The sequence below is a fragment of the Sugiyamaella lignohabitans genome, chromosome A (assembly GCF_001640025.1).
Source record: "Sugiyamaella lignohabitans strain CBS 10342 chromosome A, complete sequence".
Lineage (NCBI taxonomy): Eukaryota > Fungi > Ascomycota > Dipodascomycetes > Dipodascales > Trichomonascaceae > Sugiyamaella > Sugiyamaella lignohabitans.
In genome coordinates, this window is record NC_031672.1 from 3,700,799 (window position 1) to 3,728,352 (window position 27,554).

General features: G+C 47.3%; 11 protein-coding genes across 11 annotated transcripts; 4 read left to right on the forward strand and 7 right to left on the reverse strand.

The window, feature by feature from the left end:
- Positions 1–3,348: 3,348 nt before the first annotated feature.
- On the forward strand, positions 3,349–5,442 carry MDM31 (Mdm31p; the record flags this gene model as incomplete). The annotated part of the gene is made up of 1 exon (XM_018878028.1): positions 3,349–5,442. One exon carries the CDS (start codon positions 3,349–3,351, stop codon positions 5,440–5,442), a length of 2,094 nt encoding a protein of 697 aa, XP_018735373.1.
- Positions 5,443–5,597: 155 nt separating this feature from the next.
- SPP2 (Spp2p) lies at positions 5,598–6,947 on the reverse strand (the record flags this gene model as incomplete). Its single annotated transcript, XM_018878029.1, has 1 exon — positions 5,598–6,947. One exon carries the CDS (start codon positions 6,945–6,947, stop codon positions 5,598–5,600), a length of 1,350 nt encoding a protein of 449 aa, XP_018735374.1.
- Positions 6,948–7,305: 358 nt separating this feature from the next.
- On the forward strand, positions 7,306–8,634 carry SHE9 (She9p; the record flags this gene model as incomplete). Its single annotated transcript, XM_018878030.1, has 1 exon — positions 7,306–8,634. One exon carries the CDS (start codon positions 7,306–7,308, stop codon positions 8,632–8,634), a length of 1,329 nt encoding a protein of 442 aa, XP_018735375.1.
- Positions 8,635–9,889: 1,255 nt separating this feature from the next.
- Positions 9,890–11,164, reverse strand: RPT3 (proteasome regulatory particle base subunit RPT3; the record flags this gene model as incomplete). The annotated part of the gene is made up of 1 exon (XM_018878031.1): positions 9,890–11,164. One exon carries the CDS (start codon positions 11,162–11,164, stop codon positions 9,890–9,892), a length of 1,275 nt encoding a protein of 424 aa, XP_018735376.1.
- A 550-nt stretch (positions 11,165–11,714) lies between these two features.
- AWJ20_1178 (uncharacterized protein) lies at positions 11,715–13,190 on the reverse strand (the record flags this gene model as incomplete). The annotated part of the gene is made up of 1 exon (XM_018878032.1): positions 11,715–13,190. The coding sequence occupies one exon, from the start codon at positions 13,188–13,190 to the stop codon at positions 11,715–11,717; it is 1,476 nt and encodes a 491-aa protein (XP_018735377.1).
- Positions 13,191–14,662: 1,472 nt separating this feature from the next.
- Positions 14,663–17,740, forward strand: SGM1 (Sgm1p; the record flags this gene model as incomplete). The annotated part of the gene is made up of 1 exon (XM_018878033.1): positions 14,663–17,740. One exon carries the CDS (start codon positions 14,663–14,665, stop codon positions 17,738–17,740), a length of 3,078 nt encoding a protein of 1,025 aa, XP_018735378.1.
- Positions 17,741–18,061: 321 nt separating this feature from the next.
- Positions 18,062–18,679, reverse strand: XPT1 (xanthine phosphoribosyltransferase; the record flags this gene model as incomplete). Its single annotated transcript, XM_018878035.1, has 1 exon — positions 18,062–18,679. The coding sequence occupies one exon, from the start codon at positions 18,677–18,679 to the stop codon at positions 18,062–18,064; it is 618 nt and encodes a 205-aa protein (XP_018735379.1).
- A 682-nt stretch (positions 18,680–19,361) lies between these two features.
- Positions 19,362–21,521, reverse strand: UTP5 (Utp5p; the record flags this gene model as incomplete). The annotated part of the gene is made up of 1 exon (XM_018878036.1): positions 19,362–21,521. The coding sequence occupies one exon, from the start codon at positions 21,519–21,521 to the stop codon at positions 19,362–19,364; it is 2,160 nt and encodes a 719-aa protein (XP_018735380.1).
- A 1,410-nt stretch (positions 21,522–22,931) lies between these two features.
- NCB2 (Ncb2p) lies at positions 22,932–23,396 on the forward strand (the record flags this gene model as incomplete). Its single annotated transcript, XM_018878037.1, has 1 exon — positions 22,932–23,396. The coding sequence occupies one exon, from the start codon at positions 22,932–22,934 to the stop codon at positions 23,394–23,396; it is 465 nt and encodes a 154-aa protein (XP_018735381.1).
- A 464-nt stretch (positions 23,397–23,860) lies between these two features.
- On the reverse strand, positions 23,861–26,128 carry NMD5 (Nmd5p; the record flags this gene model as incomplete). Its single annotated transcript, XM_018878038.1, has 1 exon — positions 23,861–26,128. One exon carries the CDS (start codon positions 26,126–26,128, stop codon positions 23,861–23,863), a length of 2,268 nt encoding a protein of 755 aa, XP_018735382.1.
- A 227-nt stretch (positions 26,129–26,355) lies between these two features.
- NMD5 (Nmd5p) lies at positions 26,356–27,156 on the reverse strand (the record flags this gene model as incomplete). The annotated part of the gene is made up of 1 exon (XM_018878039.1): positions 26,356–27,156. The coding sequence occupies one exon, from the start codon at positions 27,154–27,156 to the stop codon at positions 26,356–26,358; it is 801 nt and encodes a 266-aa protein (XP_018735383.1).
- Between the last annotated feature and the right edge of the window lie 398 nt (positions 27,157–27,554).

Below are 27,554 nucleotides of genomic sequence, written 5' to 3' on the forward strand. Positions count from 1 at the left end.
ATCGTGGAAAAGGTGGTCAAAAAGTGGCATCTTGATCTGGGACGCGTTCCCCCAATTTATAGTTTTTCCGCGTTGCCGCGTCTAAGCGCGACCTTTAATTTACCCCCTGCATATGCACCGATATATGTCACTCGAGACGTTGGCGCGGGTGACTATGCCTCCGGCGGCTGGGGCTCCGCCCCAGACCCCGTGGCTCCTGCTTCGCAGGAGCTTTAGAGGGGAATGGTGTCCAGGTGATGGGGATGGCAAACGGACGGCTATTGAGTTGAGAGTGGGGATGGCTGGTCTGTATAGCCAAGTTTTCTGCACTAGCATCTTCAGCTACTCTCAAATCCGAGTACTATTTTCGGATTATGTAGCCCTAATTTGGCACTCTGAGTCCAACTAGGAAGTCTAGTCAGTGAGCGTGCTTTTTTTTTTTTCATCCCTTAATTTCTCTGATTTCTGCTCGTGGGAGCGGTGGAATTTGAGTACCTGGTGAGTTGACTAGTGTGATTTTCGTTATTACCTGGGCGGGGCCCCTCTGCTAACTTATTTATTCCCTCTTTTTGTAATATTACTATTAATTGTTTTATTCTATGTTCAAACTACTAAATCTGTTTGGCTTTGTCAATATCATACAATTATCTTTAGGTCCGAAGAGCACGTGTTGTATGCTCTGACAGATTCTGGCGGTAGTTTGATTCTATATATTATTTTTCACATCGGTTTTCTACTTATAACAATATATATTGATAAATAGGACGTTGTAAAGTCACTAGGTCTATAGTCCTCAATTCATATAGTTTATTTGGCATTGATCTAAACCTCAATCTAGTGAATAAATGATACTTAAGGCAGAATAATCAACCTTCTGTCTGAATCTGACTGGAGTTCATTGTTGTGAATAGATATGAGAATAATATGAGAATATATAATGAGATCCTTAACACCGGGTAACTGTCGATATTGGTATATGCACCCAGGACTTGGTTTGGAGAGTCCAATATATTTAGCCAATTGGGTTTAGCTCCAGACAAAGTCTTATTATTTCCAGTCTCTAATATTCAATTCTAGCCTCCAAGCTACTACTCTCAGCTATAGGGTGTAGTCTCGAATAAAGAGCTCAGCTGATGGCCGCCACATTCTGTTGTCCGGGTAACACAGTGATTTGGAAAGCCGAAAACCTTGTGGGAATCGTGAAAATAAGTCGTTTACGATAGTTCTATGATCTTAAATTTATATAATACCATTAATAAAAGAACAATAATAACAACAACTGGAAATAGCACGACGGCGGCGAAATCTACGTGTGATTTCTGCCTTCTCAGGCCGGGTAAGTGCTTCGGTTCCTTCTCACTTTCTAAGCTCCCATTTAATTCTCCAAACTGCACATAGGTGACCTTTTCAGCAAGTACCTAACAGTATCACAGTTGGGGCTCTTTTTTTAACTCATTAATAGTTGCTTTGAGTTTCCGGTCCACGAAATCAACGCCATTTTTGCACATGAAACATGGAATGTAATTTCCATGATACCTAAGGTTGCGTTCTTGAAATATGCATGAGTAGGTGGATATGCAACCCGAATATAAACTCAGGGGGTGACTTAAAGCTCTCTTTACTATTTACGAGTGAAGAAAAAATGATGGTTTAAAGGTCGGATGTATTGTGGCATTTTATACCATTTTTGTTAACTACTACTAATATCGTTATTGTATACTGGCATTTCTGTTAATAAAATAATTATTAAATATTAAATTAATTGACTTCAAATGTTTAATATGCTGTGTGACAGACTGAGCATGGGTTCTGGCCGGTCTACCTCGTGCTATTGAGGAGAAATCTGGTAATTTACAGAGAAGGAAAAGAACTCATAAAGTACATGAGAGTAAATAGAATGATTGCTCCTTTTAGTTCTGTTGGCTCTATATCCATATTCTAACTGCACTTCAGCCAAGTTTCCAGTAAAAACTATCTACTCATTTGCTGAGATATATCACTTCTACAGCAAATAAGAGTGCTATCGAAACAATTGAAGCCATTGAGGAAATACTGACTACCATCATATATGATCTAGACACTATGAAATACTTCATCCAGGGACTATTCCTACTTCTGTCGAAACGAGATACATGATCTAAAGCGGTGTGCACGTCGAACTCCTGCTTTTCGTTCAATTTCCTGATGAGAAGTGTACATAAAGATATGGTGTACATGTGACTTGAATAGGGCCAGCAGGCATCCTTGTATACATTGTGAGAGAGCAATTACTACCACTGACGCACTCCCGCGATTATTTCCTTTCTAGCGAGGTTATCTCTTCATATGATGGAAACATTGCTACCATATTGAAAATATGGTCAAGGCAATGTGCTCTGTTCGTCGAATACAAAGATCCCCTCTAGCTCATATTTTTTACCCTGAAAAACATAATTGGTCCGGCCAGAAAAGTGCAGCCACAACCACAGCCAGCCCACATACTGTTCATCAAGTTTAGCTCACCCAAGACTTGGTTTCTCTCACAGTGCTGCCTCCGGCGGCTGGGGCTCCGCCCCAGACCCCGCTACTCCTCTCGCTCCGCTCGAGTCGGGCGCAAGTATCTCCTCAGAAACTCACTTCTCGGAACCCAGAAACTGTACCTCGCATCATCTGGCGACACCCACACGAGGTATTGGTAACAACCTTGAATTTCACGCCCAGAGTATCTCCTGCGAAGCAGGAGCCACGGGGTCTGGGGCGGAGCCCCAGCCGCCGGAGGCATTATGTCAAGGAAGACTGACAGAACCCCATGTTAGCAGGATGGAGATGTGACGATAATGATGTCAGAAGCAGAGGCACCGTTATGGCTGTACTCAATTCACAATCCTTGCCCGGGTGTTGAGGTTTGGGCTCGAGTCCTTTATTGTCTCGGTTATTATACACCGCCAACGCTATTAAAAACGTTATTTGAAGTTTGGATTCCACTGGTGATCTGCCGGTTGGTTTCCGGGTGTGGAAGAGGCCTCGCCCCTGCATAATGGTATGCGGCTCGGCATTTTTTTCTGCACGGTGGGTAGTTTAATTGCAGCAGCATTATCGTTGCCTTTTGCTGCCACTATCGACTGACAGACCGGAAGAAAGGAAACCCTGTATTTTCCTCACGCCTGATTTGTGTTGGATTTCCGATTTTCAGGTTAGCTATAGGAAATAAGAAGTCAGTTCTGGTATTCAAGAAGTTGCAGAAATCTGATTGTCGATTGTGAGAGGCTGGGTTGCTACCGAACACAAAGAAGCAAGTCTGGTAAACCATTACCGAAGTCGAAATTGTTTAGACCCCAGACACCCAATTCTACTTTTAAACTTTGAATATGAACTAGATTATCCATTGGAATGCCACTCTCCTCAAAAATAATATCTACCCCTCGGTCGCTGCGGCTGTGTCGAGGGGCTGGTGTGGTGAGCAATCGTGCCATTTGGCAGGCGAAAGATAATAATATTGTACTGTCAGCAGTGACACAGAAAAGATGGCTTCAAACTTTTAATAGTGTCGGAGGATTTCAGTCAAAAAGTCCATTAAGGTCGAGTCGTTGTAGTCTCGGGTGGCAGGAAGATCACTTGGTGCAACCAACGACCGAATCAGCGTCAAGGTCAAGCACAAGTCCAATCCAGACTATTTTACTAGGTAAAGGGATTGGTATTACTTTTACATCGAATTCAAAGTATGGGATGGGTAATTTCATAAGGACTGGTCTTGGCACAAGGAATTTTCATACAACTTTGGCAAATAGAAAGGAGCCCTCGTCGTCTAAACCGGCAGATAAAAGTGGCGAACAAGATGGTTTGCAAAATTCTCAAGAAAATGAGAAAAAGATCGAAGAAAATAACCATAACATACGAATGCCGGATATGGTCAGTAAGCACTGGGCTACGAAAGAAGAATTGCTAGCAACTGCATCAGGTTTGTTCGAGCGAGTCAGGATCCGACTTAAATGGACCCTATTTAGACAAATACGACCATTTAATACAGACGACATCAGTGCATTATTTTCGTGGGTCTTAGTGGGTAATATCCTATGGATTTTGCTAGGTACCACGACGTTTTTCTCGCTGGTATTGTTAACAATGAACACAGTTAGTGCTCAAGACTACTTTGCTAGATGGGTAGGTAATGTTATTACCAAGGAGACTGGATTGACAGTGGTGTTTGAAAACGCCATTGTCCCTCACTGGAAGGATGGTGTGATTTCATTTAGAAAAGTATTTGTGTCGAGACGTCCTGGTGTGCATAAGAAAGTTCAAAAGGGATCTCAAGCAGTGGCAGCAGCTGCTGCCAAAGCCAATCAAGAAGCCACTAGTGGCTATCCCACTGAACTAGCGACAACTGATTCGACGTTAGATGCAGCGGCTCCAGTTGATGAGGGTAATTACACCCAGTTCGATTTGACGATTGATACAGTGTCGGTGACTTTGTCGCTGCGACGATGGATTGATGGTAAAGGTATTCTTAAAGACGTAGAAGTTCGAGGCTTGCGAGGAGTAGTTGATAGAAGACATGTCAAGTGGGATCCTGATATGGATCCGAAAAGCTATAAAAACAAGTATAAAAAGGGCGACTTTGAATTGGAAAGTTTTAAAATGGAAGATGCTCTTGTGACTCTGTACCAGCCAGGCGGAGTACCACCATTTGAAGTGAGTATATTCAACTGTGACTTGCCGCAATTACGAAAACACTGGCTTTTTTACGATATTCTTTCAGCCAATAACATGTCTGGATCGTATGATAACTCCCTATTTACCATTCATCCACGACAAATGAGAGCATATACAGAAGATGAGGGGTCTGAGAGCCCCTGGAAAACAATCAATAGACTGAGAATTGATAACGTGAATATCAAACATTTAAATCGCGGTATCAGCGGTCCTTTTGGCTGGATTGAGAGCGGAACCGTAGACATGCTCGCAGATATAATGCTTCCCACCGATGCTGAAGAGTTCAAGTTGTCTGAGCTGGTACAGGACATTGTAGAAAGATGGGAGGCCAATGTCAACGCGCGTAATCCAACTGCCGGTGGTGAAATCGTGACGTCGGTTGAGGAAAAGTCGCGACAAAGACAGTTTCATAAGTACGTCATGATTGACTTGAGAGTGCAATTGAACAACACTCGGGCTGTGGTACCCATGTTCACGTCGGATCTGACGTATATTAATAACGCATTCATCCGACCAATTGTGGCATATATCAATTCCAGGGACACATATATTCCGGTGAACTGCCGCATTGTCAAGAAACTAGCCGATTTCGAGGGCAGTTGGACAATTTATGACTCTGAACTGATGGACGACATCTCAGCCGAGGTGTACGAAGCATTTGTGAAGAACATTGCCGATGACGAGGCCCGTGCCAGAAGAATGCGCAAAGTCGGGTTTTGGTCGCTACAGTTTGCAACCCAGCTGTTGCTGCTCGGGCTCGGGATTATTGCTTAATTTATCTATTTATTAACCTTATTGTACATACTAAATTAACATGCATAAAATAAATAATCATTTCGTAACCCGTCTTTGCCTCCGGCGGCTGGGGCGCTGCCCCAGACCCCGTTGCTCCTGCTTCGCAGGAGTTCAGGGTATTATGCTGGAATATGCTAGCGGCGATGGCTGTCATATCGAGGGCGAGAACGAGAATCGGAGGTACTGTGTGAGCTGTCACGGTAGGTGGCCCGTTTCTTGGAAGAGCTATCGCTATCATAGTCAAAACTTCCTCGGCGTTTTGATTCTCCCTTGCGATATTGAGAATCTCTGTCTTCGCGTATTTCCCTATATCTGTCACCATTACCTCTAGTGCGTTTGTCTCTCTCGCTCTCCTTGTCTCTTGCCCTAGTGCTATCACCTCTATCCCTTTCTCTCTCCCTATCTCTATACCGGTCTCTCGTCCTTTCCTTGTAATCGTCCCTATACCGATCTCTTCGCGTTTCTCTGTCTTTATCTCTCTCCCTGTCTCTTTCCCTATGGCTTTCCCTGTCTGAACGTCCTATAGTCCTATCTTCATCCCTTTCTCGTCGTCTGTCCCTACTTTCATCCTTTCTATGATCAGTCTCTCTCCTCGATGTTGGCCTGCTTTTTGATTTGTCGTTATCTCCTTCCTCATCCTCATTTACAATCTCACCTGTAGCTTTATTGATTTTTACTACTGGCACATAGGTCCTCTCAACTTTGGCTGCTTTCTTAGATGCTCCTGCACCCCAAGATCCAAGTTCCTCTGTTCCTGAATTAGGGACCTGTTGGGCTCCAAGTCCAAGAAATGCAGGCCTCCTCGTTTCATGCTCGATTGCCCTTTTGTCGTCTTCAGATGGACCCTTCCATCCCATGCCTCGTAGCAGGGCAGCACCAAATTCTTCTACAGGTACTCGTTCATATGCAGCTAGATCGGGGGCATCTGGACGTGACGTCACATCTTCATAATATGCTTGAGCTTCTGTCAGCAGTGGTGGTTCAATTTCATCCTCATCATCGTCCATGTGGATGTCGCTACTGGCTGTAATGTTGACTCCAGTTTGAGATTCGCTCGTTTCGTTGTTTTCGGTAATTTCTGGCTCGTTTGGTTTTTCATCTACGGATACTCCTGTTTCCGGTCTTTTGGTAGGAATATTCAGACCATATTGCATTTTCTCTTCTTGTTCTGGTATGGCTACATTATTGGGCCTTGGCAATCCGTTCACTGTGCCACTGCCAACTCCATGTCGTTTATATGCTTGTTCACGCCAATCTCTGTTAGCTACAGGAGCAATAATCAAGTCTTCTTTAGGTGGCTTTTTCTCCAATTTTGGATTTTTTACAGATACACCAGTGGCATCGACCGATTCAATAATCTGTTTACCAGTATGAGAGGCGTCATCTTCAGAATCAGAATCATGGCCACCGAGACCGACCCTTTTATTTTCTGTTTTCGGAATACTCCTCGACTTAGTAGCCCCCTTTAAAGTGAACCCTTTCATTTTGAAAGAGCTTTATAAAGATCACACTGATTTCACTCTCAGAACTAGAGCTATTGTGATTTTAGTAGTCTCATAGCATGTCGTATTCTCAGGGGGAATTTACATTGATGTCAGCCGTACATGATCTATCTTTAATGTGAGCCAAGCCGTGAAGCGAGAATAGCAGATGTTGACCTCGATTTTATTCCTAGATTGGCCACTTTCAGAAAAAATTGGAATAAAGATTATAAAAACGAGATAAAGAGTTCGGGATTTGTGATCCAGGAAAATTTTGCATTTCTGTTTTAAGAATATTTGACTTTTGGATTTTGTTTTGTCATAGGTTACGGTTCCTGTCCGGTTCCGGTTTTGAGCATAAATGAATAGATCAATACTTCAGTTTGGTCTAATTACAAGACTCAATGGGTCAGTAATTAACAATAACAGCATTCTCAGAGTGAAAGTTGGTCCTACACTGATACATAGCACCACTGCATATGTTCGTTGGAATAGTTCACAGCGAGATACCTCGGAGCGACCAATCAAATCCGGTTCTCATGGAGGCTCAGTATCCACTTCTAACTCTCCACCTGGATCCATATATCATACAACTACAAATAATGGTACAACTGCTGGTACACCTACAAATACAAATACAGGTACAGATAAGACTACTGTTGTGGATGATAGTTCTACTGCCAAACCAAGAGCTACAAGAACCAACGCGAGTTCAGACTTTACTGACGAGTCAGTTAAGTTGAAGTCTATAAAAAACCTACCCTCGGAAGAAGATGCTAAAAGATCTGACCTTGCAAAATGGGTTGGAAGTAAAATGGATTCGCTACAAGCGACTATGTTTGCCGCTGGTAGAACACTCAACGATGTCACTGGTTATAGTTCCATTGAAGCATTGAAACAGTCAATTGAAGATCAGCAAGAAATATTGCGACAGTGTAGAATCCAAGTTCGAACAGCTAAAGACGAGTATGCAGCAGCAGTAAATCAACGATCCAATTCGCAACGAGAAGTCAACGAGCTCCTACAACGAAAGCATCAATGGTCGAATGACGATTTACAGCGGTTCACGGATCTTTATCGCAGTGACCATGAAAATGAGACACGAGTAGCCCAGGCAGCACGAGCTGCAGACGAAGCAGAACGAGTAGTAGAGGATAGTCAATTAGAGCTGACTCGACTAATAGCTGCTAGATATAGAGAAGAGCAAGTGTGGAGTGATAAAATCAGACGAGCCAGTACCTGGGGTACCTGGGGACTGATGGGGTTCAACGTAGTACTCTTCCTTCTAGTTCAACTGGGACTTGAGCCCTGGAAACGAAGACGATTAGTAGGATCTTTTGAGGAGAAAGTGCAAAGTGCGTTAGTGAAGACTACAGCGTTGCAAGAAGAAAGACTGAAAAATCTCGAAGATATGCTGTTTAGCACTGACCAACCAGGAACCCACCCTATTGTCGAAGCAGCAGATAGTGATATTCTATCTGATATCCAACAGAACCCAGAACACCAGCACAACACTCCACTCTTAAAGGAAAACGGTTCGCTGACATGGAGCAATTTATACACTCGAGTTCAAACGGGCTTTGAACAGTCGCAAGTGATTCCCGTGAACTCTGTGGAATTGGTTTCCACAGCCGGCGTCGGTGCTGTTATAGGTATTCTAGGCACTCTCGCAGTTCTCGCATTCAAATAACAATAATAGAACTTGAAACACACAACATTGATATTTAATATGTATATATAGCTAACAACTGACTAACGTATGTAATGAACAAAAACACTTATTAAACAGGCATCATCTATCAAAAAAAAAAAAAAAAAACAATAGCATACAAAATAGAACCTCTATAACTACCACCAAATCAGCCGATACCGGCGAAATGACATGCATTGACCCAATCTCCGCGGTATTTATAGATTGCCGCACTGGGAGCAGGCCCTGACCATCATCTGCTGGAGCTGCATAGATCTCAACGACATTCATGCAGACCTAAATAACGTCACGAAGATCGCATCACCATCGAGCAACATCGACTCCCAGACCCCACTCTATTTCCACAGTCCATGAAACCCCCCACAAACAAACGATCAAAATGCCCGGAATCCGACGAGAAGACCGACGCCAGAGCATCTTCGACTTCCTAGAACTCAGCCGGACCAAAAAACAGGACGCCCGGTACGTATCCCCCCTCCCCCTTCTCCACCCCAATCCCCACGAAAGCTCCGCGAAGCGGAGCACAACGGGGTCTGGGGCAGCGCCCCAGCCGCCGGAGGCAACACCTCCACCCCCTACTAACCCCTCACAGAGGTACGTGACACCCCCGCCACTCGACCGGTAACCGCACTAACACCGGAGCAGCCCAGTACCGCACCTTTGAGGGAGCGTACATTCGAACGGCCATTGGCCAGCTGTCGTTCAGTAAGTGCTAACGGGGTTGTGCCTCCGGCGGCTGGGGCTGCGCCCCAGACCCCACTGCTCCTCTCGCTTCGCTCGAGTCGGGCGTCGGGCCGGGACTAACGTTTAGGTCTGGTGATTTTGAAACTTTTCAGTGAAGAGTTTGTGCCTGTGGGCATTATTTTCACGGTGTACAGTCTTCTGGTGATTGTGATCGCGATCTTTCGACAGTCTCGCATCTCGGACTTGTTTCTTCGCAAACACACGGCTGTCGCGGGCCACGAACACTATTACAACACCGCTGGAACGACGGTTCTGGCGCTCAGCATCCTCAACGTGTGCTGTTTCTCGGCTCTGTTGTACGCTCTGGCTCGGTAGCCTGCCTCCGGCGGCTGGGGCGCTGCCCCAGACCCCGTGGCTCCTGCTTCGCAGGAGTTGGCTGGGACCGTGAACTTCCGACTCGAGCGGAGCGAGAGGAGCCGGGGGGTGTGGGGCGCAGCCCCAGCCGCCGGAGGCAGACTCCCCATCCCGTAAGAACTACTGGAGTGTGTATTTATTTATAGAAATCGAATTTGTCGACGTCGGAGCCGACCTTGACCTGACTGGAGTAGGCCTCTTCGATATCGGATTGCAGGATCACGTAGCGGTTCTTGCGGACGGCTCGTAGACCGGCTTCTTGCATGATGGCAGCGATGACGGCGCCAGAAAGCGGGTCGTTACGTACAATGAGCGAGTCGAGATCGACTTCGGGCGCCAGCGACATCTTAGATGCGATGGTGGTGAAGATGAGTCGTCGTTCACGGCGGTCTCGCAGCGACGGGAACTCGATTTTCCGGTCTAATCGACCAGGTCTCATGAGAGCAGGGTCTAAAGTATCGGCTCGGTTGGTGGCCATAATCACTTTGACGTTCGACGTTTGGTCGAATCCGTCCATTTGATTCAACAGTTCAAGCAGAATTCTCTGCACTTCACGGTCAGCTCCGGTTTGAGCGTCAAACCGTTTGGTTGCAATGGCATCGATTTCATCAATGAAAATAATCGACGGCGAGTTCTCTCGTGCTAGTCGGAACACGTCTCGCACCATACGGGGTCCTTCTCCCAAATACTTCTGTACGAATTCCGAACCCACTACACGGATAAACGAAGCGGTCGTGCTGTTAGCCACGGCCTTGACCAGCATGGTCTTACCGGTACCAGGAGGACCATACAGTAACACGCCGCGAGGAGGGTCGATACCGATCTGTTTATAAAGTTCAAACTGAGTCAAAGGAAGCTCGACCGCTTCACGGATCTCTTGTTTCTGCATATCCAGACCTCCTACATCGGCATATGTGACGTCGGGCTTCTCATCAGCACCGAGCATGGCAATCGACGAATCGGCCTCTGGAGGTAGAATATCCACTAGAGCATTTGAATGGCGATGAAGAGCCACTGATGACGAAGGTTTTAACAACTCGCGATCTAAAGTCGACAGAATACGAACCGCATAATTCGATCCAGTGGTCGAAGAAACAATGCCCGTATGCTGGTCAATGGGCTCGAGAAACTGGCCAATGACAAGTGGCACCGACTGGATTCGTTTAACTTCTTCTTGGGCACGAACCAATTCCCGTTTCAAATGACGCTGTTCGTCTTTGATATATTCCTCTTGAAGCCCGAGCAACTCGTATTCTCTTTCAAGCTTTTTTAATGTTCGATACAGATCTTTGTAACCAGACTGAGGCGACGTCGACCCGCTCGACGTCTCCTGCCCGGTGCCAACCGGTGCTTGAACACTTCTAGCATCGACCACGGTCTTTTGACCGGTCGAGATTCCTAATTCTTCCATGATATTTCTATTTATTCGTCTCTTTCTGCTGTTGTTATCTGTCAGTTGACGCCACTATCAGCCAGTCAACGACACTCAAAATCAGCACTCGTGTACCTCGAACTTCGTTTGTTCTCGCACTTCTACCAATCCAATCTGTCCGCAAGCAGTACCAACGGCTCAGATCCAGTAATTGACGCAAAAAACAACCTCAAACAACAAAAAAACGGCTGCAAAATCTCACTTTCTTCTCCTCTGACAGGTGTGTGTAATGAACCAACTTCGGTGATGCAGATGCTGCTGCTGATATTTGTAACCCTCTCGACCCTAACCCTACAGGACCCTGGGGGACCCTGGCTGCCTCCGGCGGCTGGGGCTCTGCCCCAGACCCCGTGGCTCCTGCTTCGCAGGAGTTGCTGGGACCATGGAGCCCGACTCGAGCGTAGCGAGAGGAGCAGCGGGGTCTGGGGCGGAGCCCCAGCCGCCGGAGGCAGTGCCCCCGCCAGGTGATACCAGGTGATACGAGAGCTTATTAGTATAAATAGACAGAAAAGCAGCGGGATTGGGGGGATTATCTGCGGGCAGAGGCCTCGTCTTGGGTGTCGTAGGAGGCGTCGATGGCGCCACAGAGGATTTTGACGATCCAGACGGCGGGGGTGAGGTCGACGCCGAGTTTGGCCATTTCGTCCTGCTCGACCTCGTAGTTACTGGTACAGTCGACCATGGATCCGACGATGCGGTCGGTGTCGAGGGCAGCTAGGAAGTCTCGTGCTTTGATGTCGTTGCCGACTTGGCCAAATTGTAGGGCCAGGGAGCCGGGGCCGTAGCGGGTGTTTTGAAGAGCTGATTTGGCGTCGCGAATGGCGTGTTGAAGAGTTCCGCTGTTCTCACCAGCAGGCTGGCCGTCAGTGATGGTGATTACATGAACAGGTTTGTTCAATTGTCCGCTTCGAGCAGGTTGGATCACTAGTGGTTCAAGAACTTTCTTTCGTAGATTGGTACCAAGAGGAGTCAGACCCGAGAATTTCACATTTCTCACCAGATCCAGAACCTGTTGCTCGGTACGCACACCGTTTCCTTGAATATTGTTATTCATGAACCGGATCTCAATACCGTCACTGTCGAATAACGAGGCTGCGAACGCGGTTCGCTGCAGAATCAGTTTCAAATCGTCAATACGTTCGCCATTTTCTTCAAAAGCCATGGAACCGGAATCATCGACAAAAATCACAATATCATACAGAGCCAGACGCACCAGATCATTAGCCAATTCCAGAGGAATACTCCAATGTTGGGCAATTGTCTGAGCCTGAGTGCTCACTGAAGCAGCCACCTGTTGAAGACGTTGTGGTGGATAGAATGCTTCAAGATGGTTTTCTCGAACCGCTGCTTCAAGTAGAGCATAGTAGTTAGCAGATTGACCCTGACCAGCACCTGGTTGTTGAGGTGGTGCTCCATATCCACCTGGCTGTTGTTGTGGTGGCTGCTGTCCATAACCACCTGGCTGCTGTTGTTGACCATAACCACCAGGTTGTTGACCGTAACCACCAGGTTGTTGTTGACCGTAACCACCAGGCTGTTGTTGACCATAACCACCAGGTTGTTGCTGACCATAACCACCAGGTTGTTGTTGGCCATATCCACCAGGAGCAGCACCAGGAGCACCTGGTCTACCAGGCTGTTGTTGGCCATAACCACCAGGTTGTTGCTGGCCATAACCAGCACTACCTGGAGGAGCACCATAAGCGGGAGGTTGACCATAGCCACCAGGCTGCTGTTGTTGTTGCTGGCCATATCCACCTACAGGAGGTCGATTAACACCACCTGGAGCAGGTGGTTGGCCATATCCTGGCTGCTGTTGTTGTTGAGGCTGGCCATAACCACCAGCTTGAGCCGGTGGTTGACCGTATGGACTCGGCATACCCGCAGTAGCAGGAGCCCCGTAACCCGGAGCACCTCCAGCAGGAGGAGCACCTGGTCTCGGACCAGTTGCCGGAGCACCGGCAGCTCCGCCACTTGTAGCAGCCAATTTATTAGCGAGACCCATTATTCACTTAGTGTTAGCAAGCAATTGACTGAAATAACCTTAAAAGAATGCAATCGCAATGATATGAAAGTACCAAGGACCAAAAAGAACAAAATCCAATTGAAATTAGTCTGATACCTCGTAACCAATTGAACCCTGAAATACGGTAGTACTATCACACAAGAACACTATCGACCGACAATGAAGTGAGTAGAACAAGTCAATTGAGCCAGAAAGAATCAAAAAAACCCGAGAAAACCTGACACCGAAATGAGATTGTGAAGAAACCAAGTTCGTGCCAATACGGGAAAAAATCAATAAAACAAGAACAATGCAACTTACGTCCACACATGACAATATATATACCCCATCCCATCCGAAAGAGGACCCAGGCTATCTGCAGCAGCAAGACACTCACGAGGCTGCATTTCCCCCTCAAACAATGGCGGTCCGCTGCAACGGCCTTTGTGATAGGCCACCCTTACGTTCCCCCGTGTAATGTGACGTCAAACCCATGCACGTCGCTGCAGGGTGTACCGGTCGAGGAAGGGAGGCACCTGCCTCCGGCGGCTGGGGCTCCGCCCCAGACCCCGTAGCTCCTGCTTCGCAGGAGGGGCCGGGACCGTGGACGCCCGACTCGAGCGAAACGAGAGGAGCCGGGGGGTCTGGGGCGCAGCCCCAGCCGCCGGAGGCAGTCTCCCGGCCCGTGCGGTTCACACGGGCGCAATTGAGCTTATAAAGGGTACAGTTGGGGTTTAGGGGTGTAAATTGAGTTGATAGGGATCAGACAAGTAGCACAGGGAGTGAGAATCGGCGGGAGTGGAGGGGTGGAGTGCGCTGACGAGATCTGGTTCATGCAGGTGCGATCGCCCGATCAGCGGGCTATGCTCGCTTCCATGCATGATGCACGCTAACTCTAAGCCACCGGTGCGGCGGGGCTGCCTTCGGCGGCAGGGGCTGCGCCCCAGACCCCGCGGCTCCTCTCGCTGAGCTCGAGTCGGGCGTCCACGGTCCCGGCCATCTCCTGCGGAGCAGGAGCTACGGGGTCTGGGGCAGAGCCCCAGCCGCCGGAGGCAGCACTGAACCCCTCCTGCGAAGCAGGAGCCACCGGGTCTGAGGTGGAGCCCTAGCCGCCGGAGGCCCCCCTGGTAGGTCCGTTATAAGAATGAGATGCGATCTGTAGTGAACACGCGTCAAGCGAGATTTAGCCGTCTGTTTAGAATCATGAAGTCATGAGTGACTGGCTGCGTGCTGCCAAGTGGACTGTGCTGTGTTTCTAGCAGGTTTGATTTTTTTTGGGTTACAGTCGAGTTTTTTAGTTTTTTTTTTTTGTCATTTCTGTGAAGTGTTGTGCTAGTATTGAGAAATCAATGGGGAATTGACCCAATTGCAGCGAGAAAGACACACACTTCGACTGGTTATTGAACTGATCTGGGGCTGGTTGCTAGAGTGCGTGCCTGGTGGATCTGGATCTGGTGATTTCTGTATAGAACATGTCGGCTGCTCAGACTGCCAGTGAGTCGTCTGCTGAAAGCAGGGCTGAGGAGTCTCAAGTGGCAGATAACACAGTTTTGGATGCCAATGGCAATGCTCAGGACTCGACGAGTACGCCTGTTGAGGATGGAGAGAACAGTGATAAGCTGACAACTGCAGAATCAGAGATTGCTGATGAATTGAGGGCAAAACAGCCAGAAAAGAAAGAGGCTGAGAGTGCGGTAGTGGACAAGACTGTTGATTCACATGCTACAGATGCTCCAGTTGAGAATGCTGGAAGTGAAGTTGTCACCACTACTGAGCCAGCTGAGACGAGTGCTCCATCTACGAGAATTCAAGCCAGTGTTAGTAACGGCAGTGAAAGCATTGCTAGTAAAAGCAAACCAGAAAGTGTTAATGTTAATATTAACAGTGCTGGTACTTCTAATACCAGCAACGGTGCTAGAACTGTTCCTGCTGGTGCTACCGCTGGTGGTAGTAGTGGTGCTGCTGGTAGCGGGTCGACGTGGAACTACCTTCGTAGGGCCGTTGCCAATGTGGAATCTACTCTCGACAAAGTGCTGCAAGAGTCCACTGAGGTCGGAGTGAGGACGTCAACTCCTCCTAGTAACTCCAGTGCCAAGTTGTCGATGCAGGAGCGTCTGGCAATGGCGGTTGGTCGGTCAGGTTCGGCATCGACTTCGCCTGTAGCGAGTAGTACTACATCAGCTCGCCCTTCTATTGAACGTAGCTCGACCGACCGACCAAGAAAAAGTTTAGAAAGTGCCGCATCGTCTGCAGAGGTTCCAACTGTGGCTAATAGTAATGTCGTCGTCGATAATGCATCGAACAATGAATCAACTCCATCTTTAAAAACATTACAGCCTAGAACAACGGAGGTGGTTCCACCGTCTTTTGAATTTTGCATACAAATATCCAAGCAATTGCTTGATTTAGTAGAGAAGCTGTCTGAGCAGGATGCAACTGGTGCTTCTGTCTCTGAAGTACCTGTGACAGAAGGTTCAGATGGTACCGAAGTAGGCGCTGTTAATTCTGCTTCTGGACAACCTAAAGCGTCTCTAACGGCTATTAAAGAATCTATCAGTCAATTGGCGAGTGATCTCGATAAACAAAGCACTGAGTTACAGAAATTCAACGAGTTTCAACAGCAGAAATACGAAGTAGTCGAGTCCAAGCTCACATATCTCGCAAAACAAGAGGCCGACAGAGCTAAAAAGGAAAAATCGTCGTCTTCAGGCATCGCTAAAACACTGGCAGAAAAAGAGGAGTATATTGCATTAATTTTAGAAGAGGCTCAAATGCTGTCCAAGCAAGAGCTTAAGCACATGAATACCATCAAAAAGCTGCGTGCCAAAGATCGCGACTTTGACAAGACACTCGATACTGTTAATAAGAGAGCAGAAAAGGCAGAGAGGGAGTTGGCCGACACTAAAGCCAAGCTAAAAAAGTCACAGGAAACTGAAAGAAGACAGTCTGACAATATTAGAGCATACTCTAAAATGGATTCAGAGCTGGCTAGTCTTCGTCGAGATAAAGAATCTGCGACAGCCAAAATCAGCCAACTAGAAAAGACGATAGAACAGCTGACCATTGAAAATGACGCCAATGCATCTCGAGCCAAGGAAGAAGCACTCAACTCCGCTAATGCCAAACTCGAGAAGCTACAAGCAGAATTAGACGAGACTACTGATCATCTGAATCACCAACTGGATCGTCGAAACGGCGAGATTGAGGCATTAAAAGTACAGGTTCAGCGAGAAATCGAAAACGCCAATCGACGAGAATCGACTCTGAAGGACGAGATCAAGAGCCTCGAAGCACGAGTCGAACACTACCGAGCTCTAAGTGAAGATGCCAGTACCGACAGTTCGAAAGATGTCATTCATACCAATTTACTACGGCAAATTGAAGTATTACAATCACAGCATTCAGTAGCAAATGAAAGCTGGCATGAAATAGAAGCAAGCCTACTAGGAAAGATATCATCACTGGAGAAAGAACGAGAAGAGTTGCAGAACCAAGAAAAGTATCTCATCAAAAAACTCAAGACAGTGAATGACAGTTTGAAACGGCAAACTGAAGAAACTGAAGATACTCGCGAGAAAGTCGTTGATTTAGAAGAGTCTCTTTCCAAGACACTGAAACAGCTCGAACAAGCAGTTGCTGAAAAGAACGAGGTCAGCCAATCAAGACTAGACTATGAAAAGTCTATTGCCATTGAAAAGGCATCACTCCAAGAGGAGATCAATCAACTAAAACAAAAGCTTGAAACTGTCAATGAGGAATTAGCTGTTGCCACTGAAGAAGCTGCTAATGCGTCACGACCATTTATCGAACCACTTGGTTCACCAACTATCCCTGGATATGCCGGTGCTAACGAGAAGAAACGGTCGGTGAGCAACTCAATTGATATGTTTCTTGCTGGAGGGTCACAAACCAACGCTCTTAGCTTGAGTTCACCGTCACCATACTCTCCATCTCCCGATTCACAAATGCGACGAACGTCATCATCCGCACGAATGTTCGGTCCTGGAGGCGGCAGTAATATCAGTCGATCTGAATCTATTGTCGCTGCTAATAGCAGTGGGTTGGATCTCGCGTCGCTGGATGAGATGGATGACGATTTCTTTGACGACAGCGCTACACAAGATGGAGGTCCTGGCGCCATCACAGGTGGTGGAGTGGATAACAATTCCATGTATACGACGTCTGGAGGCGGTGGAGGAGGTGGAGTATCGTTACAATTGGTTGGTAAAATGAACATGACCATCCGCCGACTGGAATCGGATCTCGCCAACAGCCGACAGGATTTAGCTAAAATGTCCAAAGCCAAAGACGATGCATACCAAGAAGTGATCCGGCTCATGAAAGAGAACGAGGAGCTCAACACGCTTCGAACCACGACCATCAGTCTCCAAAACCAAGTCCAAGCACTCGAAGCACGGGAGCAAACCACTCTCGAAATGCTCGGCGAGAAATCCGAGCTCGTCCAAGAACTGCGAGCCGACGTCGACGACCTCAAAACCATGTACCGCCAACAAATCGAGGAGCTAGTCGACCAATTGCATAAAAAGTAACCTATTAATAATAGCATTCGCATCCATCGCCTGCTGCCTCCGGCGGCTGGGGCTCTGCCCCAGACCCCGTTGCTCCTGCTTCGCAGGAGATTCATACGCTCCGAGCACTGATGCCTCCGGCGACTGGGGCGCTGCCCCAGACCCCATGGCTCCTGCTTCGCAGGAGTTGTTAGGGGAAAATGGGATATTTCGGGACACGGTTGGACAAACTCCTGCGAAGCAGGAGCCACGGGGTCTGGGGCAGAGCCCCAGCCGCCGGAGGCAGCACCGTCAGTAAAAGTGATTAGGTCTAGAATAATTTATAAGGGGGTGAGGGAGTGGTTAGTCGTTGCCCTGTTTGATGGCTTGAGCAGAGTGTTCGACGATGTCTTTGGCCTCCCAGGGGTAGGCGATCCAGTAGTCGGGCACGGTTCGGGCAGCGAGGTAGCGGCCGGAATCGAGCATCTCCTTGGGAAGTTGGGCACGTTTGGGCTTGTCCTTGTTGTGGAGCACGAAGATGAAGAATTTAGTGACTTCGTCGGTACGGCCGAGTTTCTCGGCTTGTTCTTGCACATCCTTCTCAAGTTCGGAAAGAGCGTAGTGTAAAGTGGTTCTGGTATCGTCGACTTCGTCAACAATCAACACATTCTTGCCAATCAGGTCGACAGAGTGCTCGGCCATGGCACCGAAGTCGAGCCATTGAGTACGCACAACCTCGAGACCAGCAGTCTCAACAACAGTATCGGTTCCAAGATCCTCGTAAAGAGACAAACCAATAGCCTGGATGGGGATGTTTTTGGCGTTCTCCTTCTTCAAGAAAGTTCTCAAGATACGGGCAGGGATAAAACCACCTCCACCAATGGCAATCATCAAATGAGGATTGAACTCCTTAATCACCTCAGCAGCCTCTTGACACAGCTTGTGAACGTGGTTGTACGAAATATACACTTTCTCGACCATTGTTTTTGAGTTTGTTGTTTGTTTTGAAATCTTTTGTTTCGGGATACCGCAAACTAAATATGCGCAGTCGAAAAAAGTCCGGATCAATTTCCAGTATTTTTCTTTTTCCAATTTTTTTTTTCAGCAGCACTTCATCTGTGCCTCTCAGGCAGTGATCGCTTCTCAGCCGTCTGGGTCCCTGGCAGGTGGGTCTCAGGGCCACGAGCGGCTACGGGGCAGAGATCTGCTAAGGGGTCTGTTCGGGGGAGGGAGGTCGGGCTGCCTCCGGCGGCTGGGGCTCCGCCCCAGACCCTGGTTGCTCCTCTCGCTGCGCTCGAGTCGGTTCTGGGGGGAGTCAGTGAGACGAGTCTCCTGCGGAGCAGAAGCTACGGGGTCTGGGGCACAGCCATAGCCGCCGGAAGCAGCGCCCTTTCCCTCACGGTCCTAGCAATCTCCTGCGAAGCAGGAGCCACGGGGTCTGGGGCGGAGCCCCAGCCGCCGGAGGCAGCTCCCGGACCCCAGTCAGGTCCGTAAGGGACCCAGAACCCGTTCCAGGGTTCGACTCAGGGGGTATGTACCCTTGCCCGGCGGAGATCAGACCCTGGAGATCGGCGGACCCTGCGTCCTATTTGGGGGTGGATGTCCCATGCAATATAATATATTTAGCTATACAAATGTCGAGGTACAGAGAGAGGTGAGCGTATTAGCGTCTGGCCCGTCCGTTTGGTTTTTTGGGTTTCGACACGAGCTGCTCGATCTCGTCTTCGTCGTCTTCGTCGTCGTCCTCGTCGTCGTCTCCAGCCATGGTTTCGACAGCCTCAAGGTCACTGTAACCCTCGTCATCGTCTCCCATGATAATGTCCTCTTCGAAGTCGTCTTGAGCAGTGCCGTTAGTGAAAGCAGAGATGTCGTCGACAAGGTCTTCATCGTCGTCATCGGCGTCTTCGTCGTCATCATTGTCGTCAAAGTCTTCTTCCCCGTTCATGATATATGTACCTTCTTCAACGTATTCGACAGCAGCCTCGTCTTCTTCTTCATTATCGTCCTCCTCGGCTCTTCTTGATTCAGCAAGCAAGTCGCGTCGGATTTCCATTTGTGAGTTTAGAAGCTCCAGACGTCCTTGAAGTGCAAGTAGTCGAGGAAGTGTGGTAACACGTTCTGAAACTGTAGAGTGAAGTGACGACAGTGTCTTGAGTAGATTGGGAAGTGTGACGAGATAACCACCATGAGAAATCATGACCCATTTAATCCAAATATTCAATTGACCAGCACGAGAGGGTGAACGAGCAAGCTTCTCAGCAAGTCTTTCTAAGAAAGTAACTGCGAGCGAAGAGTCGAGTCTTTGAACAGAAACTTTGACCATGGTCTCGTCACGGTTCACAAGACACGATTCTAAGAGCGCTCTGTCGTTGGTTCTCAGGGCTTGATTAAGAATAACTGCGAATGAACCAGGAGTAGCAAACTCGGCCTTGGGAATTGACTTGGTGGCAGACTTGGCCGATCCGTTCAGTTTCGAGTCGCTGGAGGTGGTATTCAGGGCATCTAATCTATCAGCCAGAGTTTCCTCATCATCGTCATCCTCATCATCATCGTCATTTTCATCTCCTTCTTTATCACTTTCAAGATTGTGAACGTCCTTTCCACTGGTAACAACGGCAGTCGCTTCATTATAAGTAGTAGGAGCAGCTTTATCATTACCTCTAGCAGATTTACCGGTAATATCGTCCAGACCCGGAACTCTTCTGGCTCTAGTAATCTCAATAAGTCCTGACAAAGGCTTGCCATCCTCGTCTTTCCAACGAACTTGCTCGAAAACTGGTACCGAAGCATTTTCAAGCCAGTTGAGAGTGATATGATCGTCGTGGAAAACAACTTGACTCACCTTGACAAGCTCTTTTGAAGGGGCTGGTCGAGTAATCTTAATTTGAATCGATGATTTTGTTGAGTTGGTTAAAGACTTGCCTCTACTGCGTCTACTGTTATTACCAGCAGCAGCAACGGCATTAGTAGCGTCTAATGGGCTAGTGAAAATCTCGACCAGACCATCGTCATTGATAGCAGCCAATGCACTGTCATCTTCGTTAAGGGAAATGGATTCCACATCCGATTGTGACACAAGAATGCTACTAGGTTTGTTGCCAGAAAGAGAAAGAACACTAATGTTACGCTCGTTCTTAGATGAGCACAGGAACAGTTCCTGGTTCGAGCTGGGAAATAGAACATCGGAAACTGGATGAACGAAACCTGGGAATGTCTTAATAATAGCTGATTTAGGCAGTTTTGAAGCGGCCGAGCTGGCCAGGTCGACCAGGAAAACATTTGTAGACGCTAATAGCAGTTGCTGGTCTTCAGGACCAGGATATACCAAGTTCACATCAGGTTCAGATGAAGTAAACGTTCTCAAAAGAGATTTTTTGTTGATATTCCATTCACAGATGGTTCCGTTAGAGTCACACGACAAAAGCAGTGTGCTCGAGGTAGAAAGACCGGTTATTGGTAAAGAGTGGCCGCCAGTCAGTGTATTGACCACCGAGCCAGTAGCAGGAGAAAATAATAAAATAGATCCATTGTTTGTACCAAGAGCAACCAACGAGTCCTCAAGGCTGTTAGTCGAGTTATCAACACCCGAAACTCTCTTTCTCTTCTTTTTCGGTTGGTTTTTCGATAGCGAGATCCACTTTAAACACTGAACAGTGACGCCTCTATCAAACGAGTGCTCGGAGATTTGAGATCCCTCGTTAGAACTAGCAGACACGTTGTGAATTCTTAACTTATGAATGTCCAAAGAAGGGATAACTGAAGCCAGGATCTGGCCCGATTGGTCAAAAGACGAAGCCACCACTTGCAATGATTCTGAAGTCATGGTTTATATGAAGAATAGGAATGTCAAAACGAAATTAAAAACACTGAACTCAAAAAATAATAGATCCGACGAATCAAACTGATACCAGAGCTATTAAGCAGAATAATAAAAAAAAAGGTAATGGAAAAAAAAATCCAAAATGCGTTATAAATAAAGCAGACAAGACAGTCACCACACAAAGAAGCAAGTCTATCTACCAGAAAGAAAGACCACAAGTCCAGTCACTATCGGGCTGCTGAAATATATATATACAAATTGGTTGCACAGACCAAGTACAACCCACACAAAGAACGAAAACTGCCGAATAAAAAGCTCGCCGGCAACAAAGTCCACAAGAAAGTTTTTGAGATTCGTGCAACCGTTTACAGTTGTAATTTATTTTTCTGATCTTCAAATATTTTTTTTTCACTGCGAAATTTCACACGCGGCTGGCAGGGTCCATCTGGTCAAGGGTATATTGATATGGGCAGGGGCACTTCTCAGGGGGGGAGATGCCTCCGGCGGCTGGGGCTCCGCCCCAGACCCCGCTGCTCCTCTCGCTTCGCTCGAGTCGGGCTGGGGGGAGCCGCCGCAAAATTTAGTTCCTGAGAAGGTGTCGGACTTTGCTGGTTCCCTATGTGACGACTCGAGCGCAGCGAGAGGAGCAGCGGGGTCTGGGGCGGAGCCCCAGCCGCCGGAGGCAGGCCAGGTACCCCAGTGTCCAATGGATCCGTGTTTGAATAAGTTTTCTCGGGTATAGAGAAGAAAGAGATGTGATTTATGGCCGTAAAAGAGCAGTTACTCAGATCAATCTGTGCACGGCTGTTTGACAAATCACGTGATTATTGGTAAAACAGCTGTTGCTGTTCCTGTAGAATGGAAACCAGACTGTTTTTAGGGAACAGGTGGGCTGTACCTGGTACTACAATGGCTAAAGAAGCGATTTGAAGTAGGAAGAAGAGTAAAGGGACCAGGAGTGGGACCAGTGGTAGGAGACAGGTGCCGGTAGACGCTATCGCCGTTCCCTTGCACATGTTGCAGGGCAGGGGTACGAGGAATGAGAACGAGGATCCCAGCTACATGACCCGTACCCAGATGGGCAATAAAAAAAGATCTGGCTATATAAACCAAGAAGATTCCCATGCACCGTAAAGATGGAAAAAAAGATTTCTGGGAGAATAGGGTTCACAGGAATTGCGTGTTGCAGATAACTGGTCGATATTGAACTGATTTGAACACCCCGACCAGGCCAGCGGACTTGATCAGGGGCGAAGTTTTGGCTAGTAAAGAAATTATTCTTGTTTTAATCGGTTTATTGAGTAACAGTTGAAAGTTAAACTGACTGTGAAACGGTTATTTGAGTGAGAAATTCATTAAAACGCGAAAATCACAAGCGCCAAACCATTGGATACACATACATACACAGACAAAATGTCGGACAGGGACGCCGGAGATGATCTCAGCCTGCCAAAGGCTACAGTACAAAAAATAGTGTCAGAAATTATCCCACCGGACCTTGTTTTCTCACGCGATACACGAGATGCTCTTATAGAGTGCTGTGTGGAGTTTATTATGATTCTATCCAACGTGTCAAACGAGATTGCTGAGAAGGAGTCGAAGAAAACAATTGCATCCGAACATGTGATCAAGGCACTAGAAACGTTAGGGTTCTACGATTATATCCAACCCATCCAGGACGTGATCCAAGAACACAAAGAGTCTCAGAAAGTACGTGACCGCAAGGTCGGCAAATTAGAATCGTCTGGCAGATCAGAAGAAGAACTTCTACGAGAACAAGAGCTGCTATTCGCCAAGTCGCGGTCACGACTGAATAGCGCTGCCACCAACAACGCGGCCCAAGCAGCAGCTGCCACTGCTAAAGTCGAGCCTGAATAATTGGCTAATCTAATGCCTCTGGCTTGAGCCACTATTTAACTTATTGTTACGACTGTAATGAACTGTATTTTGTATTACTTAAAGCCTGTTGTGCCTCACAACATCCATAATTTTCGGGGCTGGGGTCCTGCCCCAGACCGTTGTATCATTTTCTTTTTTCTGGTTTCTAGATCTTGGAGATTAGATACGAGAGATTCCAGTTTTACTATTATGATCAGTGATCATTGACGAAAAAAAGAGAACTTCATAGTGGTTGAGCTGGTTGTGCTTATTCTACGGTTCACCGAAAGTGCCCATCCCGACGCCCGACTCGAGCGTAGCGAGAGGAGCAGCGGGGTCTGGGGCGGAGCCCCAGCCGCCGGAGGCACACAGACCCCCGTTCAAGTAGTCTAAAAGTATCTATTAAATTAAAACAAACTTTTGTATGCCGTGTGCAAGTGGAAGAAGAGGAGGATATGAATGTACTAATGTTTGGGTTGCTGGTTGAGCTTGTTCTCAGTTCTGCTGGCAAGTTCAAAGGTCTTGTCAACAACAGCCTTGTCTTGCTCGTTGTATTCGTTGGTGAGCAGTTGGTAGCGTGGTTGGTTGTTCTGGTTGAGTGCCAAAAGAGTGTCGCGGAATGCGACATATGCGTTTACGGGATCAAGAGGGGTTTCTTCAAACAGCTCCTCTTCCAGCTCGTTGCCCTTTTCAAAGAAATCCGAGTCATCGTGTTTAGCAGCGAGTTCAGATTCAAGGTAGCTGACATATTCAGCATCCTCGACATCGTCAACATTACCATCGGCATCCTCATGACCCTGTGCAAGCTCGTCGTCGTCACCACCCCACTCTTCGTCCTCATATGCACCGTCAGAGAAATCATCATATGCGTCTATGGAATCATATTCCTTAGCAAGTTTCTCTTTATTTTCCACAGCTGCTGGTAACGTGGCGACAATGCTAACGAGTCCTTTACTCAACTGAGACAGGTTGCCATGAATAGCAGCGGGAATTTGCTCATCAGGAAGAGCGAAAATCGCCAACAGAGCTAGAATCGACACCTTCTTGTCCTGGACACGCGAGAAACTCTCCATACTTTCAAACCACAGGGTGAAAAAACCTTGGGTAAATCCCTTGGACTCGAGGAATACAAGTGTTGCTTGGGCATTATAGTACAAAGATGCAATCACAACCTCCAGCAAATGCACCTTATAAGCAATGTTCTTTAATGCGGGCTCGTTGGATTGTAAACGGGACACCACCAACTCCAGGAATCGAGGAACATATGCATCAATCTGTCCTCTGACAGCCGTCAGAAGTCGAATAGTCAGGTTACAAGCAACAGTACGATCGGTAGCTCCAAGCGACTCGGTGTCGACCATGACTTGCTCGATAACTTCATACATAAGACCCAAGTTCTCGCCATCGGCAACCAGTGCCTCAGCTCCGTACTGAATGTAGTTGCTCAAACAGGGCAGAGCGTCTTCAATATAATCAAAACCGAAATCACGCAGTGACTTGTGAACAAGCTTGTAAACCTGCCACATGTTGGGAGAAATGGTCTTGATTGTGAAAGTAATGTTTTCAGCCAAACTCCAGATCTCATTGTAGAATTCTGACAGTTCATTACCGAGAACTGCAGCAAAAATAGGCATAAAAACGTCCTCGAGTTTCAGAACAATGTCACTGGCATTGTCAAGAGCCAGCAAAAGACTGGTCAGGGTATTGAGGATACCCAAAGCAGCCATGGTCTTTTCCTCACTGGCCACATCGTCGAGGTTACTGACATCCTCAGGACCAGCATTGTACTTTTCAAGCAATTCACCGGCAATTCTCATGAACTGATCTCTCAATTGAGTAGCCAGTTGAACGGAAAACGGCGTTAGTTGTTCAGAAAACACCTCGACAAACTCCTCCATGACTCCCGACAATGCATCAATATCGATTTTATTAGCCAAATCGAGCAGAAGTTGCATGACTTCTGGAATTCGAGTCGACAACGCAGCACGCACGTTCTCATGACGGATCATAGGCTGTAATGCCAGAGCTGCCTCTACTTGGACTGGCAAATGCTCGTCAGTCATGCACTTCAAAACACTCTGGTAAGCGACCGACACATTCTCCTCGTTGGAAAATGCAGTATCAGCATATCTGTTGAGGAACTCGCAAGCACGGGCTCGTAAGAATCCATAAGCACTGTGGAAATCTGGGAACACATACTGCACCAAGAAAGACTCCATTTGATCAACAATAGGACTCTGTTTGCTCAACACAATATACGAGATGGCTCCGAGCATCCTCAGAGCACCCTCCTTCTTACGACTGAGCTCCAAATCTCCCTGGTTGGCAATATGGCTTGCAACCACTGTTTGAATAAACTGCAGGGTAGGCGTGAAAACTGTCTTCCGTCTCTTTCGCACCAATTTCAGCAAGAAATTAGTGGCGGCCACATCGGCTGTAGGTGACTCCTCAAAAATGTCAATGCGCTCGTGAATGTACTCCTCAGGCTCCTCCTCGAAAGTCTCTAAATCAGCGTCACTAGGACACAATAATGGGAACACGACGTGGGAAATCAGCACCTCGGAATGCGGTTTGAGAAGCAACCACGTGCTCTTAATACCAACACACTCTTCAAAGAAAGACAGAATATTATAGAGCGACGCTCTTCCAAGCCAAGTACGTTTCTCGATCCACAGCTGGATTTGTTCAAAATACGCCTTGAGAATCTCGGGAGCGAAATTGTCCAAAAACATTTTGCTGAACTCCTTGTACTGAGCCTCTCTGTCGGACAGATTCGACAGAATCACATATCTCGAGAACAGTCGGAACAGGTTAGCATACGCCCATTTCTTACACTTGACCCAAGGGTGCACTTCACGCTCGTCTTCGTCCAGAGCCAGCACCTCTTCCGGAAGCTCTTTTCTAATGACCTGCAAAAATAGCGACCCCCATCCTACTACAGACTCTCTCTGTCGAAGTGCTACGGGCAGTTGTTGCTGTTTAATGTTAGTTCTAGTTCAAGTCTTTTTTGTGGAGGGGGGACTCTGCCTCTGGCGGCTGGGGCTCCGCCCCAGACCCCGTGGCTCCTCTCGCTTCGCTCGAGTCGAGCGTCGGAGGAGTGGAAGCAGAGTGAGTGAGGTTCGGCACTTACATAGCTGGCCATTTTGTAGATTTTCAGCACATCACGAAGCATTTCACCTGCAGCGGCGTTGTTTTCGTTTACAAGCGAGTTGCCAACGCTGAGGACTCCGGCAAAAGCAATTTCAATGACACCGTCGAGTCCTACACGCGACTCGCCGCTAGTCCATCGGTAGTATCGTGCTACTTCAAGAAGACACGTCAGTCCACATCGGATAGAATCCACATCGTTGTTTTGGAAAAGCTTCAATGTTACATCAAGCAATTCGGGCCATTGCTTAGGGTAGTCGTAGGAAACAATGCTATTGAGAATCGATACAAGAACTGGACGAATAGGAGGTGAAACCTTGATCAAAGCAGGAATAATTCGTTCTCTAAACACTGGCTTTTCTCCTTCGTCAATTTTGTCAGTGGCATTCTTGTCGTATGGCATCCAATGGCCTGATACTCTGTTTTTCAGGTACACAGCAGCTGCTGCTTTAACACCGTTGGATACTTGGGGCTCAAGAACAATATCCAGACATCCGTTAATAAATCCTGGAGCCTTATTGGCCTCTTTCAATTCGAGCTCGGCTCTTCTACGGTTATTGATGTCAGCATCTAACGTTGCAGCAAAGCAGTTGTGTAAAGCGTTAATATCCATTTTTAACAATTTTTCGGTGAGTAAAATGCAACTATGGGAGTGAAAAGGGTATGCTAGGTAATTTTGTTGAATATTCCGGGTGTAAAATGCTTGAACCTGGGTTAAATTTGAATGAGATGTTGATATATGGTTTAACCAGTTTGATTATTCCGTGATCCTCACTTATCTACAATTCATACAGTGATCTCTTTCGGTTCTAAATTTTGTCGTTAATCCAAATCGGTTGTAAATGAAATATACACTTGTTACTACTAGCATACACTATCGTACTGCTAGTTTGTGCCGTCACAAAGATATTCCGTCTCCACGAAGTCCGAATGAACCCCTTGAATATTGTGAAATTTATCACTAGTACCGTAGTATCTTAATATTGAGATATTCTACAGACTATGCGACAG